Source organism: Crinia signifera, chromosome 6, assembly GCF_055691185.1.
Source record: "Crinia signifera chromosome 6, ASM5569118v1, whole genome shotgun sequence".
Lineage (NCBI taxonomy): Eukaryota > Metazoa > Chordata > Amphibia > Anura > Myobatrachidae > Crinia > Crinia signifera.
This window is the reverse complement of record NC_139222.1, coordinates 201,065,112-201,082,822: the sequence shown is the minus strand read 5'-3', so window position 1 is coordinate 201,082,822 and position 17,711 is coordinate 201,065,112. Positions and strand designations below refer to the sequence as shown.

The window sequence follows — 17,711 nt, the reverse complement described above, 5'->3', positions numbered from 1 at the left end:
ATGTCTATATTCTGTTTGTAATTTCAGCCGTATGTGCACAAATGTTATGCTACAGTACCAAAACAGTGTGACATAAATTGGTATGCAGAGACAGTTGCATCTGCATGCAAAATATAGGCAAACCACATATAATTGTATGTGACTGAAATGATGTTACACTTTTTGGCTGGCAAACACTGTGCGATAAAAAAACATTTATGCATTTACAGTGGCAATTACATACAGAATACAATCATGCTGCATGCCATTTTACTCAGCAGAAGCTGCTTGTACTGTGTGTCTGATTCACATACTGATGCACATAAGATGCATTAATTGTTAAAATGTGCTCTAATTTTGGACTTAGGTGAATTTAACCATTGCTGAATACAACTCACCCAAAAAAACAGGTGTAATTATGTCCGACTTTATAGAGCTGTTTTGTGTTAGAATTTCTAATCCGGCAATCATTACATCTTGGCCTGCAACAGCTTTATGTGCTAAAAATACCATGAGAAGTTACATTGGCCAAGTTGGGGTAAAAAGTGAGACATTCTAACGTCTGTCTTCAAGCAAATTTTTCCAGGCCACTAAAATCGTCTGCCATTACATCCTGGCCTATGTATCAATACAATACAGCCTAGATAAATGCAATTTAATAAGACAGGTTTACTTTGGGATGCTCAGCTTTCTAGCAATGTGGACTATCAGTGGAGGACACTTACTGTCTTTCTATATAATCTTGGAGCCTTCCTAGGATGCGTGGGTTGGCTTACGCAATTTGTGCTTCGAGTTCCAGTCTTGTGGAATACTTATACCTCTTCCTCACACCTCCTTAGCCTCCATATATATGCTCAGTAGCCAGGGCCGGTGCAAGGTTTTTTAGCACTCTAGGCAAAAATTCTAATACTGCCCCCCCCCCCCCCCCCCGCCCCTGGGTTCGAAAGGATTCTGACATATGTTCCTTTGTCCCACCGATTACCCCCCCCCCCCTCCCCACATGAGTGCAAGCAGTGGCAGTGCTGTGTAAGCCTAGGGAGTGAAGTGTAGGGCTAAGGGAGAAGAGGGGTTTGAAAGGGTTCTGAGTCTAACATAAATAACTTTATTCCCCTCCACCCCAGTACACTCACCAGGACCCACTCTTCCTTTCACTCACGCCTGGTCTCCTGGTCAGCGGCTCTGGCCGCTAGTTCTCCTGCTTGGTGGAGCCACTGGCCGGGTCTCCCGCTCGGTGCAGCCACTGGCCGGGTGTCCTGCTCAGCGCAGCCACTGGCCTGGTCTCCCGCTCGGCGCAGCCACTGGCCTGGTCTCCCTCTTGCCACAGCCACTGGTCGGGTCTCCCGCTCGCGTAGCCACTGGCTGGCTCTCTTGCTTGGTGCCACCAATGCCCAGGCAGCAATATTTTAAAATATAAAAGAGAGTGTAGGGGATTGAATTGAAAATATTTAATTTACATGTTGATAAAAGTAAATGGGTGCCCTCTAGTGGCCAGCACCCTAGGCAGCTTCCTAAAGCTGCCTAGTGATAGTAACGGCCCTGCCAGCAGCCCCACTCATTTAACTCCCTTTTGTAAGCTCTTGTGAGCAGGAAACTCCATCCTCTTGTTTTAGATAGAGATCAGGTACAAATTCAAATGCCATCATTTATTTTCCTTAAATGGTAAAAAATTCATATCAGACTATCACATTCTTTAAAACATGTTTGATTTTGAAAACGACATAACTTTGCATGATAAACCCATTTGCAGCAAGTTACGCTGGACAGATAAGGCAATACATGGCCTGTAGTCAGTGTGGACTCCAATAACAGACGTTAACGAATGTTTTCTTCCACTCTGAACTTAAAGTTGTTTCTGTATCATTTATTCACTACACTACATGACATCAAAGTCATAATCTCATATATTTTCTTTCTCCGGTTTTGCCAAGAATGAATTTGACCAGAACTGTGTATAATGAAAATTCCTAGTAATATTTACAGAAATTAGATTTTACTATACAAATTAATTGTAATTTCTTCTGTGAAGAAATAGTTGTTTCTCTATCAAACTTCCCAAGTGTTTAGCATGCATGAGGCACTCCAGCATGCCTGATTTATAATTGTTATGGGTTATGTTTATAACTAATTGAATTTAAAAATATCTATAAAAAGTGTGTGGCGTTAACTCCCAGTTGGCTGGTGTAGTGAATTTTGCATGCCTGAGTAGACATATTACCAACCTGGCAGACAAACAAAATAGCAAAATTCTTAACCAATATGTAACATTTTATTAAGAGAATGCTAACAGTGTTTCTATTGCAACCATAATAAATTAATAAATGCATGTAAACATGATTTTCTGGTTAGAGATGAGTATAGCTTGATCAAAGTCTGAAATTGCAACCCAATTATTTTACTATTCCACAGTTTTCATTAAGGTTTTGAAAACTGCTTTTGTTTTCAGTGGCAAAACTAGTGGAGTGCAGCCGGAACATTGCATCGGGGGATTACTTTAGTAAAGGGGTCCACTGCTGCCTGCATTACAATGAGTCACGTAGACACATTGTGTGTTGCTACACTGCCCACCGCCATTGCCTGGATAACATTGATGGTGTAAAACTGTTTGCAAAAGAACCACCGATGGTTTCACCCACCAATGGCCACCCCTGCTATAGAGGGCAATAAGGTGTGAGATAATCAGTGCCTTGGGGCGGGGTTTAATGGGAGAACACCTTGGGAAAGAAAAAAAATTGGTAGCTTTGTATCATCGAAGGTTCTCCCCATTGATGATAAAAGTAGTTACCATTGGTCATACTGTAGATCATCAATGATTTCAAATCATTGAAAGCTATATCTGATGCTGTCTGGCAGACTGCTGTTGCCAGACCCAACATCATGATATTGTGACTGGCTGGGCCCTTGAACTCAGATGATGCAACTCTCTCTACCCTTTTTTTCCTTCTCTCACTTTTTTCTCTACTAGCATTCTTTCTTCAGGTCTCATGTTCATCCCCTTTGTTTTTTATGCTTGTTTCCCCTACTGATTTTTTATTTTCCTGTTCCAGTGAAATCTTTCAATCTTATTTACATCTTTACTCCCTTACCTGCCCTTTGCTTATACTCTTCACCATATCCCCATCACCCACTACGTCCCCTTCTCACCCTCTTCCCATAAACTATTGCTTTCCCTTCTCATCCTCTCCCTGTCACCCACTGCTTCTCTCCATCATCCTTTGCCTCCCACTGTCACCCTCTCCCCATCACTCACTGCCTCTCCCTCTTACCCACTCTCCATCACCTCTGCCTCTCGCTGCTACCTTATCCCCCATCACTACCTACCTCTCCCTGTTACCCTTTACTTGTCCCTCTCCCCTGTCCCCATTATCTATTACCTCTCCCCATTACCCACTGCCTCTCCCTTTCACTCACTCTCCATCACCTCTGTCTCTCCCTGTCATCCTCTCACTGGCCCTTATTCAGATTGGATCGGGCGGCCGCGTGTGCAGACAGACCTTCCGAACGGATCGCCCACTCTTTCGGTGAGCGTAATTCTCCCCACAGAACAACCGCGCACGGTCGGTGGGAAAAGTCAGCAAAGGGGAGTGGTGTGTATATGAGCGTACGCTACAGTGCTCGGTTGGATCTCATCCTTTTTGGTCGCAAACTGAACATGTTTCTCTGATCGTACGAGGAAGCGTACGTCCGAGTGCGGTGGCGTACGCTTCACATATATGGTCCAGCAATTATTTCCTTTGAATTTACCTTCTAAAAATTACCCAATTATGCTAAGTTTAATTGATTGATTGCTTTATACTACCTCATTTGTCTCCCTTAATTAATATACAATTGAACCCTCATTACATGTATATTTATTGTGTTGTATTGTTGCACTTTGCTCACTATCTATGTGTCCCCCAATGTTTTTTTATTAAATTTAATTTGGTGTTTGTATGCATGCTATAAATATTGTTAATAAATATTATGTCAATATTTATTTACATGTTTCCATACCCTAATGATATGTGTGATATTTAACTCCACCAATAACATTCATGCATGTACATTTTCTATAATTTAAGCCTAAAACCCACACATGCACACAACAATCATTCCTTACCCTTCACTTTAAATTACATATATGTTACATTACACATGTAACTAGACCAATGCCAGGGAATTTGTGACCTACTGTAAAGGGACAATGTTCCCACAATTAAGGGGTGTGGTCACAAAATAGTAAGTCCAATAAAAACGACAACATACAGTAGCACAATCATATACACATTACACCACATGTAGTGCCCTTGATTCATATTAAGTCACACAGTATTGCCCCTTATACACAATGTGCACAGTTGTGCTGCTTATACACATCTGTTTCTGTCAATCCAGCAGCTCTCTGTCCATGTCCCTCAGAAGCTCCATTCCCCGTGTCCCTCCAGCAGCTTCCCCACCTGAGTCCCTCCAACCCCCTCTCACCTGTCTGCAGCATGTACAGAGCCTGTTCCACTTAGTGGCCCTTCTTCACTTCAACGGCGGTGATGGTATGACATCACATATGCCATGCCAGAAGAAGAAGCTGCTGGGACAGACTTTTCTGTTGGAATTACTGCTCAGGACTGCGGTAGAGGTGGAACTCAGTTCCCCCTACCATTAGAGGTGGTGGAACTCAGTTCCAACCCGTTCCCCCTCTAACCCCTGCATGTATCTATGTCCACCACAGACAACTTCTAAATATTAATAAACTTTTATTTTACAAAATTCCCCCCAAAATTTAAATAAACAAATTAAAGGAGGCCGTGCAGGTGACCCAGCAGCATGGCCACATTCTCGAAGGTCCCCTGCAATTCAGCCACAGTCTGGACCAAGGCCTCCTGGTGCTGTTGAATTTCTGTTGGGATGGAAAAAAAATGTTTAGTTTTTTTATATAAGTTTAACACAAAATCTTGGTCACTTTTTAATGATTACTAAGCTGTCAGTGTAATTTAAAGGCAACACACATTTTAAGAGAGCATTGAAGATGGACCTTCTGTGAACATGTTACAAACTACTATGATGTTGACACACACAAACATATGACACGAATTCAAATAAGTGCCCTTTGCCTTCTTTGCTGAATGTATGCAGCATCTCATTTTGAAGGTTTGTGCTGGTGAAAACAGGTCAAACCGCTGGACTGAGGTATGCAGTGTAAGGATCATTACATTGTTGATGCTTTACAGGTTTATCCTTCTCAAACTGTAGGACATTGGTGCCAAACTCATGCCCCTCCAGCTGTTGTGGAAATGCAAGCCCCAGCATGGGCTGCCACAGTGTGAACAAGCCAATATCTAAATGTATGTGGCAGGTCATGCTGGGAAGTGTAGTTCCACAACAGCTGGAGGCCCATGAGTTTAACACCACTGCTCTAGGATCTTTCAATGGATGTAAGGTGTGTCAATCACTGAAGGGGTGATGCATGGCCACACTCCAAACCTACACCAAGGGACCCATTGTACCGGGAGGAGGACACCTAACAGGTCATGGTGGGAGTGGAGTGTTGTGGAGGGACTACCAATGTTTAGGAGTGGACATATGTGGGTGTTGTGAATGTAAATGTGTGTACTGTAAATGTGTATGAGTACATTAGGCACATTGTTTACTTACCACTGGGATCCCCTTCCATGCTTCCAGTTTCCTCTGGCTCATCCATGGCATTTGCAGTAGGGGGGCTTGGTAAGTAGGTGGTTGGGGATGGGAGACCCATTAAGGATGAGGCAGGGATGGGAGTAGGGATCAAGGTTGTGGGTTGTGGTGGGGATTGGTAGGGGTTGAAGGTGGGTGTTGGGGAGTAGTAGGGGGGTTCGAAATTCTCTGGGAAATTGGGCGCCATGCTACTACACAAGTACCCCAAAATATATACTGGAACGGTAAATGGCTCCTAACCCGTGTGTGTGCCCCCTGCTTCTATGGTCTGCTTCAGTAGCAGCAGCCCATAGAAGCTTGATCACGGTCCTGGCATCTGTACACTACAGATGCCAGGCACTGGATTACATAGTATGCAGCTGAAGCAGCCCATAGAGGCTCCCCCATTGGGACTGCCTTGGGTGATTGGAAGGTCAGACTTCCAATAGGAAGTCACCGCCAGTCACAGTGAAGCCAATGCAGTCTCACAGACTGCAACTGGCTTCACTTATTCAGAGCACAGTGGCAGATTTTACCTTGGGGGGGGGGGGGGGGGAACTGATAACTAGTAATAAATAAAATAAATACAAATTAGAGTATTGAGCAGTGTGGTCAGTGCTGTGGACATCAGAGATCTCCGAAGGGCCGAGGGTACGAGTAGATGAAGGGGGGCCCTGCCCATTTCTTTGTCCCTGGCCCCACAATTTCGGATGGCAGTCTTGCCTCCATGTCTGGAATTAACAGTTAGTGTGTAGATTGACTATGACATTACAGTATAGCTCCACACTCTTCCTCTGAGGAGCAACTGATGCACAAGGGGTGCACCCTTTCCAGGCGTGGGGCCCCAGCCTGGGGCTCATGCCCAATTTTTGGCACTTCTTTCAACAGTTATAAATCAGATAATTTTTACTAATATTGGTCTGATGGGGTTAATTATCTGATCCCTTAACAAGAATTTAAATTTTTATATTTAAGCACAATACAAAGCAGATTAATGCATTTTGCAAACATCACCCTGATTTTCTCAGCTGCTAAACACTATTTGGACCAAATTTTTTATGCCTGCCGTCATTTCCATCTGGACACATTTGTTCAGGTGCTTACCCAGAAATGCATGAAAAATGCCCAATGTCACAACAGTGTGAGGAACAGCAAAGGTACATCCACATCTGTGTTTGTTACAAGCTTCCAAAATGAATTAACATTGTACCATATACTGCATACTGGAAACCTTACGGATACACAATATCTAAATTTTCAGGGGAAATAGTGCCATAAAAAGGAGGATGCAATTGCTGAATGGATGGGGTTGGAGTGTTCAGTCTAGGGTACCCCCAGGGCTAACACTGACCCTGAAAACAACAGGTCATACAGTATATCTAAGTAAACCAGATACTTTGTTTATCTGTAAACTTAATCTAGTAACACTAGGTTAAAATAATATTTGAAAGTTTTGCTAGTAAGAGCCTTCCCATTGAGACAGCTATTGTGCTGAACCTGGACAGCTGCAAACATCTCTCTGATTATCACTGATTCCCTAACAATAGTCATGCTTCCTAGCTAATACCCTTCTAAGTAAATTATTGAAGCACACATTTTGTAGTTATTATTAACATTTATTTATGGAGCAGCATACTCACCCAGTACTCTACTATAACCTATTTTTCTTCCATAAATCATTAAAAGAAAACAGGTTTATCTCCCTGGAACTGCACTCCTCACCCTAACCCTACCCTGCTTAACTTTTATACATATATTGTCTGTTTATACATACTTATACTTACTTTGCTGCAGGTTGCTGACAGGGACAGACATTCTGCATCATTAATCCCCATACACACTAGGCGACCTAGTAAAATATATCGCTCAGCAGGCATACCTCCCAACAGTCCCATATGATGCTGGCCCATCCTGTTTTTTTGGGACTGGCCCACGTCCTGCCCGGGGCCGGCAGTGTCCCGCGGCGGGCGGGGGGGGGGGAGGCATGCGCACAGCTTCTATTTAGTGACACAGAGGACAGAAAATGGGGGCGTGGTCCAATGGCGGCCTCATTTGCATAGGCCACCGCCTCATTAACATAGACCTTAGCCGCGCGAGTGTCCCTCTTTAACTAATGCAGAAGTTGTGAGTTATGCAGAAGGGCCTAGGCTTAGCCATGCGAGTGTCCCTCTTTAACTAATGCAGAAGTTGGGAGTTATGCAGAAGGGCCTAGGCTTAGCCATGCGAGTGTCCCTCTTTAACTAATGCAGAAGTTGGGAGTTATGCAGAAGGGCCCTTCTGAGCAATATCTTTTACTAAGTGGCCTAGTGTGTACACTGAATATCATTAATTATGGCGCACTCCTGCGCATGTTAATAACTCCCTTCCTTATCCTGCATGTTTTGACGAGGGAGGTCCATGTTATTGACAGCCATGCTGCAGCATGGCTGTCGCTACCCCTTCCCTCCATCCCTTCCATGCCAGCATTGGCAAGTGTGTATATACTTGCCAGCACCCCTCCATTGCCAATATTGGAGATGATAGGGATTGCATAGTGTGTAGGGGGCTTAAGGCTTTGTTCTCTTGCAGTGTAATGTAGGAATTCACAGGGATATGGGGGGGGGGGGGGGGGGCTAGTAAAATTGGTGTATGGCTTTGTATGCAGCACATGTAACAAGGTTCTACAAGATTTATAGTAAAGAGCTTACTTTTGCTTCATCGTTTATGGGCTACTAGATCCCGTCATCAGGAAAAATGTACAAACAAACAACAAATCTGCTTATCTTATTTCCCCACCAATAGTACGAAGAAAGCCTGCGATAGCTGGCCAATCCAGTCTGCCCACAGGGTGATTGACACTCCCAGAAAACTCATGGTTACCGTTCCCAAACAGCTGCAGGGTGTCAATCACCCTGCCAGCAGCCAGTGATAGCCCTCACTAGCTGCCGTCACAAGGATGGCTCATACATGATACCGCGCGCATTCGTGACCTTTTGATAATTGCCAGAGCTGCAAATTCACAGCCGTTCGATCGAGTTTGAATTGGGCCCTTTGCACATATCATATGATATTGGTAGCAGGGGTGTGCAAACACAACTTTTAGTGTTTTGTGAAATGTGTTTTGGATCTGTATCTCCAGCAGTGTTTTGGATCTGGATCTGTTCAAAAACACCACCCTTCAGTGTTTCGTATTTCATGTTTTGGATCTGTATTTTATTTCCATAAACAAATCGCAGAATTTTGGGTGGGGTGGGGTTGGTCCTATGCTATATTTAACCTCAATAACATTAATTTCCACTCATTTCCAGTCTATCTTGAATACCTCACACCTCACAATGTTGTTTTTAGGTCAAAAGGTTGCACCGAGGTAGCTGGATAACTATGCTAAGCGACACAAGTAGGCGGCACAAACACGTGACCCATCTAGGAGTGGCACTGCAGTGGCAGACAGGATAGAAGTTTGAAATACTAGGCCCCATAATGCCAAAAGAAAGAGGTGCAAGATGGAATTATCCTTGGGCCCTCCCACCCCCTCCCAACCCCTCCCACCCACCATTATTTTGCGTAAATATGAATAGAAAAAAAAACATATAAGTGACAATTCTTAATTTTCAAAGTGCCCCTACGTCTGTGTGGCACTTTGAAAATTAAGAATTGTCACTTATATGGGTTTTTTTTTCTTCTTGTACTATACAGTACACCCAAATTGAGCTACTTGATTATGATATCTTGAGCAGGAGTCAACATATCCATCTCATTGTGAGTACGGTATACAACCTAGCCATTCCTCTCTTCTGAAATTAACATGGAAGGTGTTCCTACAGTATATAAATAAACCTTTATACATGTGATCCCACTTATCCCTATGTGAGTTTGGTACGAGACCCATTATCCTTCTTCACTTTTCATCTTCTTCACACCTATAGAAATAGTGGAAACTTACACTTTGTTTTATATTTTTATTTCAAAACACATTGATCACCATTGGACACCATTCACATCACGGAGTCAAGCGCCATAAAGACTGTCTGACATGTTTACCTGGATGCTGTCACCAAAGTAATCATCCACCATTTTTTCAACGGTGACAGCATCGTAAGCAGGGACATGTCAGCAATTGTTGGTAGGTCCTTAAGTCCAGACCAGATGTCCAAACTTGCTCCTGCCTGCCCTACATCACAGCCAGCGGGTCAGGTAGGTCATTTGAGCTGTATACTCACAGCCACAGGTGTGGGAGAAAAGGAAGGATGAGCTGTTGCCATGTCACGGTCCGCTTCAGATCACAATCTCCTTACCAGCAGGTCTTTGTACCTCTGTAGACTTGTTTCCCCCGGAAACAGAGACAAAATATGCTTTAAACCGAGGGTCGAGCATAGTGGCCAGAATGTATTCCTCTGACTTTAATAGACTGACCACCCTCATTTCCTGGCAAAGGGTATGAAGGGCTTAATCCACAAGAGCTACATGCTTTGTGGAATCGCAAGGCTTTAGCTCCTCCTTCATTTTCTCCAGCTGCTTCTGCAACAGCCTGATTGATGGAATGACCTGACTTAAGCTGGTAGTATCGGAACTGACTTCACGTGTGGGAAGTTCAAACGGCTGGACAACCTTGCACAACACGGACATCAGTCTCCACCGCGCTTGAGTCAGGTGCATCCCTGCTTCTTTGCCTATGTTTTATGTGGCTGTGTAGGCTTGAATAGCCTTTTGCTGCTCCTCCATCCTCTGCAGCATATAGGGGGTGGAGTTCCAGAGCAGCACAAGTGCTTGTTTGAGGTGATGGCAGGGCAGGTTCAGGAGTTTTGGGCACTCTAGTCAGTGGAGTGTAGAATGGTGAAAGTGTCACCGCAAGCATCTCCTGCGTGCCCCTGTCACTTTTTAGAAAATGTTGCACCACCACATTTATTGTGTGGGAAAAACATGGCACATGTTGGAAATTACCCATATGTAATGCCCACCCAATGTTACTGGCATTGTCCAATACCACAAATTGCCAGGGTAGTCTAAGTGGGGTAAGCCACTGCGCATGATTTCCCTCAGTTTCTCTAAGAGGTTGTCGGTGTTGTGCCTCTTACTGAAATCAGTGATACACAATGTAGCCTGCCTTGGAAGGACCTGGCATTTTGGAGATGCTGCTGTTGCTGCGGAAGGTGATGTATCTACCCAGTGGGCCGTCACAGTCATATAGTCCTTAGTTTGCCCTGTACCACTTGTCCACATGTCCATGGTCAAGTGGACAGTGCGTACAATCGCATTTTTCAGGGCTCTGAGGACACTTTTTTTTACGTATCTGTACATCCTGGGTATCGCCTGCCTACTGAAGGGGAATCTAGATGGGATTTGGTACCAAGGACACAATACCTCCATCAATCATCTTAATCCCACTCCACTGATGGCAGTCACCAGATGCACCAAGTTAAGGCTGCAGCCATCTGCTTTGTCATAGGATGACTGCTGTCGTACTTCATCCTCATCACAAATGACTGTTGGCCGGTCAATTGCTTAGGGAAAGACATAGCGGTATTCCGACTATCCCTCTGAGATGATAAATGACTCCCAGCAGCAGCAGTAGGTGTAGCACTGCAGGATCCACTGGAGGAATCCCGGATAGAAGAGGAGTCAGTCATGCTGGTGACATGGCCTGCAGGACTACCTCTGATCCGAATCGAGGAGGAAATTGACAAGGAGTGACTTTCTGGTGTGGTTTTCATTCGCTTGGATACAACAGAATCAAGGAATTTAGGTGTCCCTGGTCTGCTTACGGTCCTAGACAACATTTCTGAACTAAACAGTGACTTATGAATGAAATTTAGGTGATGCATAAGTGAGGATGTCCATAGGTAGCCAACAGCCTTACCCCTGCTTATTGCATCTTTACATAAGCTACATATGGCAAGACAATTGTCGTCTGGATCTGCATAAAATTTATTCCTGACCAAAGAGGTGGATATTTTGGTCTTCTGCCCAGGCATGGCAATGGCCATTTTGCATCACATTGACAACAACTGTCTCACCCGATGCCTTATTTAAGTAAACCACATCACCATCAGCAGCATCCTCCTCATCAACTTTCTCCTCAATGCCAACTACATCAATATCCTCCTCCTGGTGTACAACATTGACACCTTCAATCTCATAATCAGATAATCAGGAACTGGACTGTGGGTGATCCTACCAACATATGCAGAGGGCATGCAAATGGTGGAAGGAGCCACCTCTTCCCGTACAGTGATGGGAAGGTCAGGCATCACAACCACCAACAACCTTGGACTCTCCTTGGGAATTTGTGATACCATGTCTTTAGAAGGCAGAGTTGATTGCTGTGTTTTTGATGACGGGGAGGAGGTGGGCTTAGATTGTTGTGTAAAGCTGAACCACTAGTCATGAACATAGGCTAGGCCTTAGCCATTCCTTGCCACTCTGTGTCGTAAATGGCATATTTGCAGTGACATAATTACAATTTGGGCGTGTGTGTGTCCCCCCCCCCCCCCCCCCCCCGCCACTAAAATATGTGGACTTTTGTAGCAGTATCCCTGGACTGGACTTATGTACCAGAATCACTGGACTTTAACGTCAGTATTACTGGAGTTATGCAGCAGTACCAGTGGACTTTAATGTCAGTGCCACTGACTGGACTTATGCAGCAATTTCACTGGACTGGACTAAACACACACAGTATCACTGGACTGTCTGTTATCACTGTCCTTTTTATGCTTTTGCTGTATATATGTGCTGTATGCTCTTTTATTTTCGTTTAATGTTCACTGCATGTGGCCATTTTATGAAAAATAAAGATTCTGATTCTGATTCTGTACTATACAGCACTTTTACTGGACTGGACTATACATACATAGTATCACTGGACTGGACTATACAGCACTTTCACTGGACTGGACTATTCAGCTGTATCATTGGCATGTTACTGGACTATACAGCACTTTTACTGGACTGGACTAGTAAAGCAGACAGCACTATCAATGAACAAGACAGCACTACTGGACAAGACAGCACTATCACTGCAGTGGATGGCAGGCGGGCGGCCAGGACATGCTGCCTCTTCACTCTCCTAGACTGGAGTGAAGATGGCGTCTGGCCGGCCTGCCCTTTAAAAGGTCCATATCTCGCAAGATCTGATGGCGGGATCTTGCAAGTTCCGGAGACCTGTGCTCCGAGTCTGGGTGGGAATTACGGAATGGGCTCGTAGCACAAGTTCGGATTGGGGGTGTCCAGATTCCCCCAATCCGAACTCGCACATTCCTAATTGGTAGATAGTAGTTTGATCTCAGAGCTAATTTGTCACTGTGTGGATGCTGGGTTGTCAGAATGCTCCCTTTTACCTGACTTATGTTATTTTCTTCTCTGAAGACTAAATATTATAATTATACTCAACCTTGAATCAGAATAATGGTTCCCATTCACCATTAAGCAATACATAAGCACTACAGAGACAGCTGGGACCATTCCCTAAATTAACCTAGAAGAACTTTGTAATGGTACAGAAATGATATAAAGATATAATTGTCACAAAATTGAAATACTAATAGCAGCTTTATTATAGCAAAATAATATTGAATTCTATGTAGCAATTGTTTGATATTTCAAATTAGATGAACATCTACAATGTCAACATCACTGGCTTTATGACTTCGTAGAAAACCTTATATTAATATGCTATAGTAAAGCTGTGGTGTTTCAGTTTTGCTATGGTTTTCTTTGCGTGATGAATTCGCAATTTTGCAAGGGGCCTCTTTTTTCTGTCTCGCAGTCAACTGTGAAATCTCTGATTAGTGATCCAGGGAGACTTCTGTTTCTGAATAATTAAGGAAGATTTTAACTATTGGGCTTTTTAACAATGTCTGAATGCAGGAAATATCAAATAATTTTCAATGGTGACTGCATGAAGCACCAATTTATCAAGGTTTTAAAAATAGGCACCAGATAATTAATTCTACCTTTAAATGGTGTTAGCTTTGTAGTCCATTGACTACCTTTTTGTATTTTTTTTCCCTGAAAAGCAATCTCACAGACTGCACCTGGCTTCACTTTAGGCAGAGACATTGGCAGATTTTACCTGGGGGGGGGGGGGGGCACAGGTAAAAACCGCCACTGGTTGTTTTTACCCTGGCATGTTGAAGGGGCCTGGAAGGGCCCACTGACCCTTCCCTCCCCCCCATCCACCCTTCAGTTGCAGCGAGAAAGGAGACTGATTGCTTCTGCAAAAGCAGCCTCTCTCCCAGGCAAAGCACATGTACTGGGAAGAGAGGCAGCTGTAGAGGCAGTCAGTCCTATCCTTGGGGCAGATGTATGAAGCCTGGAGAATAGATAAACTGGAGATAAAGTGGAGATAAAGTAAAAGTAGATAAAGCACCAGCCAATAACTGTGGTTGAAAATGACAGTTGAGAGTTGATTGTTATGTGTGGGAGGTGGGGGGAGCAGTCACACCCACCACCAATCATAGCTGTACTGGTGCTTTAAACTAGTTTCAATTGAGGGGATGTGACCACACCCTCCAACACTGGCCACGCCCACTCATTATCAGGGCCTGACAGAGCTGTTGATGTCCCTGTTGCTTGATGCCATTGACTTTTAAAGTGTATGAATATTAATTCTAATCTTTAGAAAATAAAATACAGTACTTAGCTAGGGAAAAATGGCCTTGAATTCTGTTAAGTGGAACTTATATGCTCTACAGTACATTATCAGATTGATTTCATACTAAAATATAAAGACATTTGGCTTCCTGGGATGTACAAAAATGTCACTTTATTTCAGATTTAAAAGGATAATGATCACCTATTGTGCTAACTGAAGCAATATCTTATTGCCCAGCACAAAATGGATTACAACCGTATTATTATTAGAACATAAATTATATGCTGTCTTTTAAAGGCCATTATTACTGTTCAGTGATTTCTGAAAAATACATTGTGAAAATCATTACAATCCATTTATCTATTATTTCTAGATTCCCAACCCTGTTCTGATGAAGAGGGCTGCTCCGAAGTTTTCCTCCCTACAGACAGCGACTACGACTCGAGTGATGCTCTGAGCCCTCGTGAGTTAGACTTGGTTTATTCATCTTCTCATGACATCTCCCAGCAAGTTGTATCTGGGCTGAGCGGAAGTGCCCCAGATGTTCTCCAGGTTCACGATATGAAGCCTTGCCTGAGCTTGAAGGAAGAATGCAGCGGCTTAGAGCCCAACACTGAGTTTTGCACTAGGTATATGGACAACCTTTCAGTAATGGGTTTCCCTTCTAAAAGCATGGACAAAACATCCAACTCAAAGCAGCATATAGGTCTATTGGGTAAGAAGAGGTCTGGGAAGCATCAACATTGCAACTACTTTAGTCGGAATCACCGCTGGCTTCGTGTGCATAGTGAATCCCAGTCTTTGTCTCTATCTGAAGGTATTTACACACAGCACATGTCGCGAGCTGTAGACTTTAATAAAGAGCCTTCCTCTGGTCAGGAAATTACAATACCAGTGGATAGCCCTCGAAGCACCTTCTTACCTCATGCTGCAAGCTTGCCAGAAGATTGCAAATCCAAGTATAGCGAATCAAAAACAAATGTGCGCAGAATTTATGTTGAGCCTTACAAACAAAGCCAGTCTGAAGACGAGGGAAAAATGTGGACTTTGAATATAGAAGGGTCTCATTCCCCCGGCAAGGAACCCACCTTGAAAGTTATTACTACACCAGATTTGGACCCTGATGAGAAGACCGATTTACAGTTATCAGAAGTGTTTAGCAGCACACTATAGTGAAAGGGACACAATGAAGCACAACTTAGAACATTTATTTCAATTCTTAAAATCCTCTCTACAGGTTCATCTCTCATCCTGCTGCTCTTTAAATGCACCTTCAGACAGGGCCGGCTCTACCACTAGGCAGCTTTAGGCAGCTGCCTAGGGCGCCGGGATCTGGGGAGCGCCACCAAGTCTGCAAATCAAAAAATCAAGGAGGTCTATGAGGATCCTTGTTGTACTTAATGCAGTTGGAGGCTGTGGAACTTCTAAGACCTCACCTCCATACTTTCCTTTGAGTCATACTTCCTACATTGCTGCCCCCTCCTCCTTGTACTCTATTGTGGGTGGCAAAGGGGAGGGTGCAGAGGTAAAGCAGGGGACTTGGCCACCTTCCGGGGGAGGGGTCATTGGGATTGGATGACCACATGATCTAAAAAAAAATGGGGGGGGGCGGGGATTTGGGGGGGGGGGGAGTAGGTTGAAGTTTTGCCTAGGGTGCTGAGAAGCCTTGCACCGGCCCTGCCTTCAGATGTTGGTATTATTGTGTTATGTGTCAGTTACTGTACTTGTTGTATATCACAGATTACCTTCACAGTTTGCTGCACAGCAAGGGATGTGTGTGAAACAGTGGGCATATGTGGCATCTAATTATCTACCAAATCCAGTTCTAAAAAGAAAATAGCATCATCAACTAAACAAAACTATACATTGCATCAAAGTTATATAAAGTGTGCAGATTTGCCCTCTATTGTTTTATGTTGACAATCTTATAGAATATGTTATTGCCTATTACAACAGATAATGATAATTACAATTGGCATAGGGGCAGAGGCATCCCCGGGTGTGGTAACACCCAGTAAACATAGGTATAGGTACCCCACCACCTACTGTGCCGGAGCATAGCCCCCAAAACAGGATGGGACCTACATGAAGGGGCATAGTCACAATGGGGCCAGTTTTTGTCACCACTCCAGGGGCATATGCAGCACCACTGAGATGATGGTTGTCCCCTAGAAAGGCCTGTCTACAATGGAGGCACATTGGTGACACCTCTTTTGAGGGAACTTCTGGGTGCAGGCCTCACCCCCTGCACCTGGCTAGTGATGCCACTACATTTGGGTCCTTTATTCATGTTTGTAAGTAAAGCAAAATAGAAAGCAACTGGGCAAAACCATGTTGCACTGCAGATGGGGCAGATGTAACATGTGCAGAGGGATTTAGATTCGCTCAGCACACAGCAATGTGTCGGCACTGTGTGCTGAGCGAACTGTCGGGGCCAGTGTTCTCCAGTAAGAACACTGGCCCTAACACTGGCGATTATAGATTTATCCAGCATGCTGGATATTAATCCCCAGGCGATAGCGACGCATGAGGCCACGCATCACTATCGCTATGGACCCTGCACACAGAGTGATGTAGGGGCATTTTCTAAGCAATCTATTGAGATCAATTAGAAAATGCCCTTAAATTGCCCCATGACCCACCCAAATCTAATTCTCTCTGAACATGTTACATCTGCAGTTTCTTTCAATTGCAGACATGCCTAACTTTGCACCTGCACAGTTGCTTTAGGCAAAAACTCATTTGTGTCTATAAACATAATCGGAAATAGCCCCAGAATAATCCAACTAGTTAGCGTAAAGTGCCTCCATTTGGCTTTAAGTCCTACCTTTAAAACAAAAGGTTCTTGTATCAAATGTACCTTTTGCAGAATAATTTACAACTTAGGACATATGTAAAAACTCCTTTTAAATCCAATACTGACATATGTCAAATATATATATCTATTTTTAATATTAGCAACATCTGAATTGAAAACTAGAAAGACGATTTTAATATAGGTAATGTAATTAATACTTATTTCCTTTCTATAATACTGAGTTGCAAAATTACCCCAGATAAACTTTCATCTCTCCCTTTCACAGCAAGCTTTGTATACACCACTTTAAACCACTAATTAGAGTACAAGACAAGTCATTTATTACTGGTATGCGTTTGGCTCATGTGCATGGTCTGTATTTATACTTAGGGTTATATAGGCTGAGTTTATGGGATATAGACTTCTAAATATAACCAGCATCACTTATTTATTTGAATCAATAATTAAACATCTCTATAATGCAGACTGTTCGGTTTCGTTCAGAGAGCTATTTCAAAACATGCATGTTTCTAATCTTAGTTTGGCGTCTCAGCACCTCTAGGATAAACTTATTTAATTTGTCCACATAATTTGTTTAAATAGAAGGGAGATACTGGCAGAGGTTATGTACAGTACTATAGAAGAATTATTTTCAGTCATTATATGTTATACACATTAAAGAATTGGTTTATTTGCATAAAATTTTTAAGGTGCCCATAT

The 17,711-nt window shown here is 43.4% G+C and overlaps 1 protein-coding gene across 4 annotated transcripts in view; it reads left to right on the top strand.

The window, feature by feature from the left end:
- The window catches only part of ANKFN1 (ankyrin repeat and fibronectin type III domain containing 1), a 402,168-nt gene extending 386,426 nt beyond the window's left edge, over window positions 1-15,742 (top strand). For all 4 annotated transcript variants that reach the window (XM_083148639.1, XM_083148638.1, XM_083148637.1 and 1 more), the window contains exon 19: window positions 14,568-15,742. In XM_083148639.1, the coding sequence (XP_083004765.1) occupies window positions 14,568-15,367 (800 nt within the window). In that variant the 3' untranslated portion in view covers window positions 15,368-15,742. The remainder of the gene's footprint in view (window positions 1-14,567) is intronic.
- The last annotated feature ends 1,969 nt before the right edge of the window (window positions 15,743-17,711 follow it).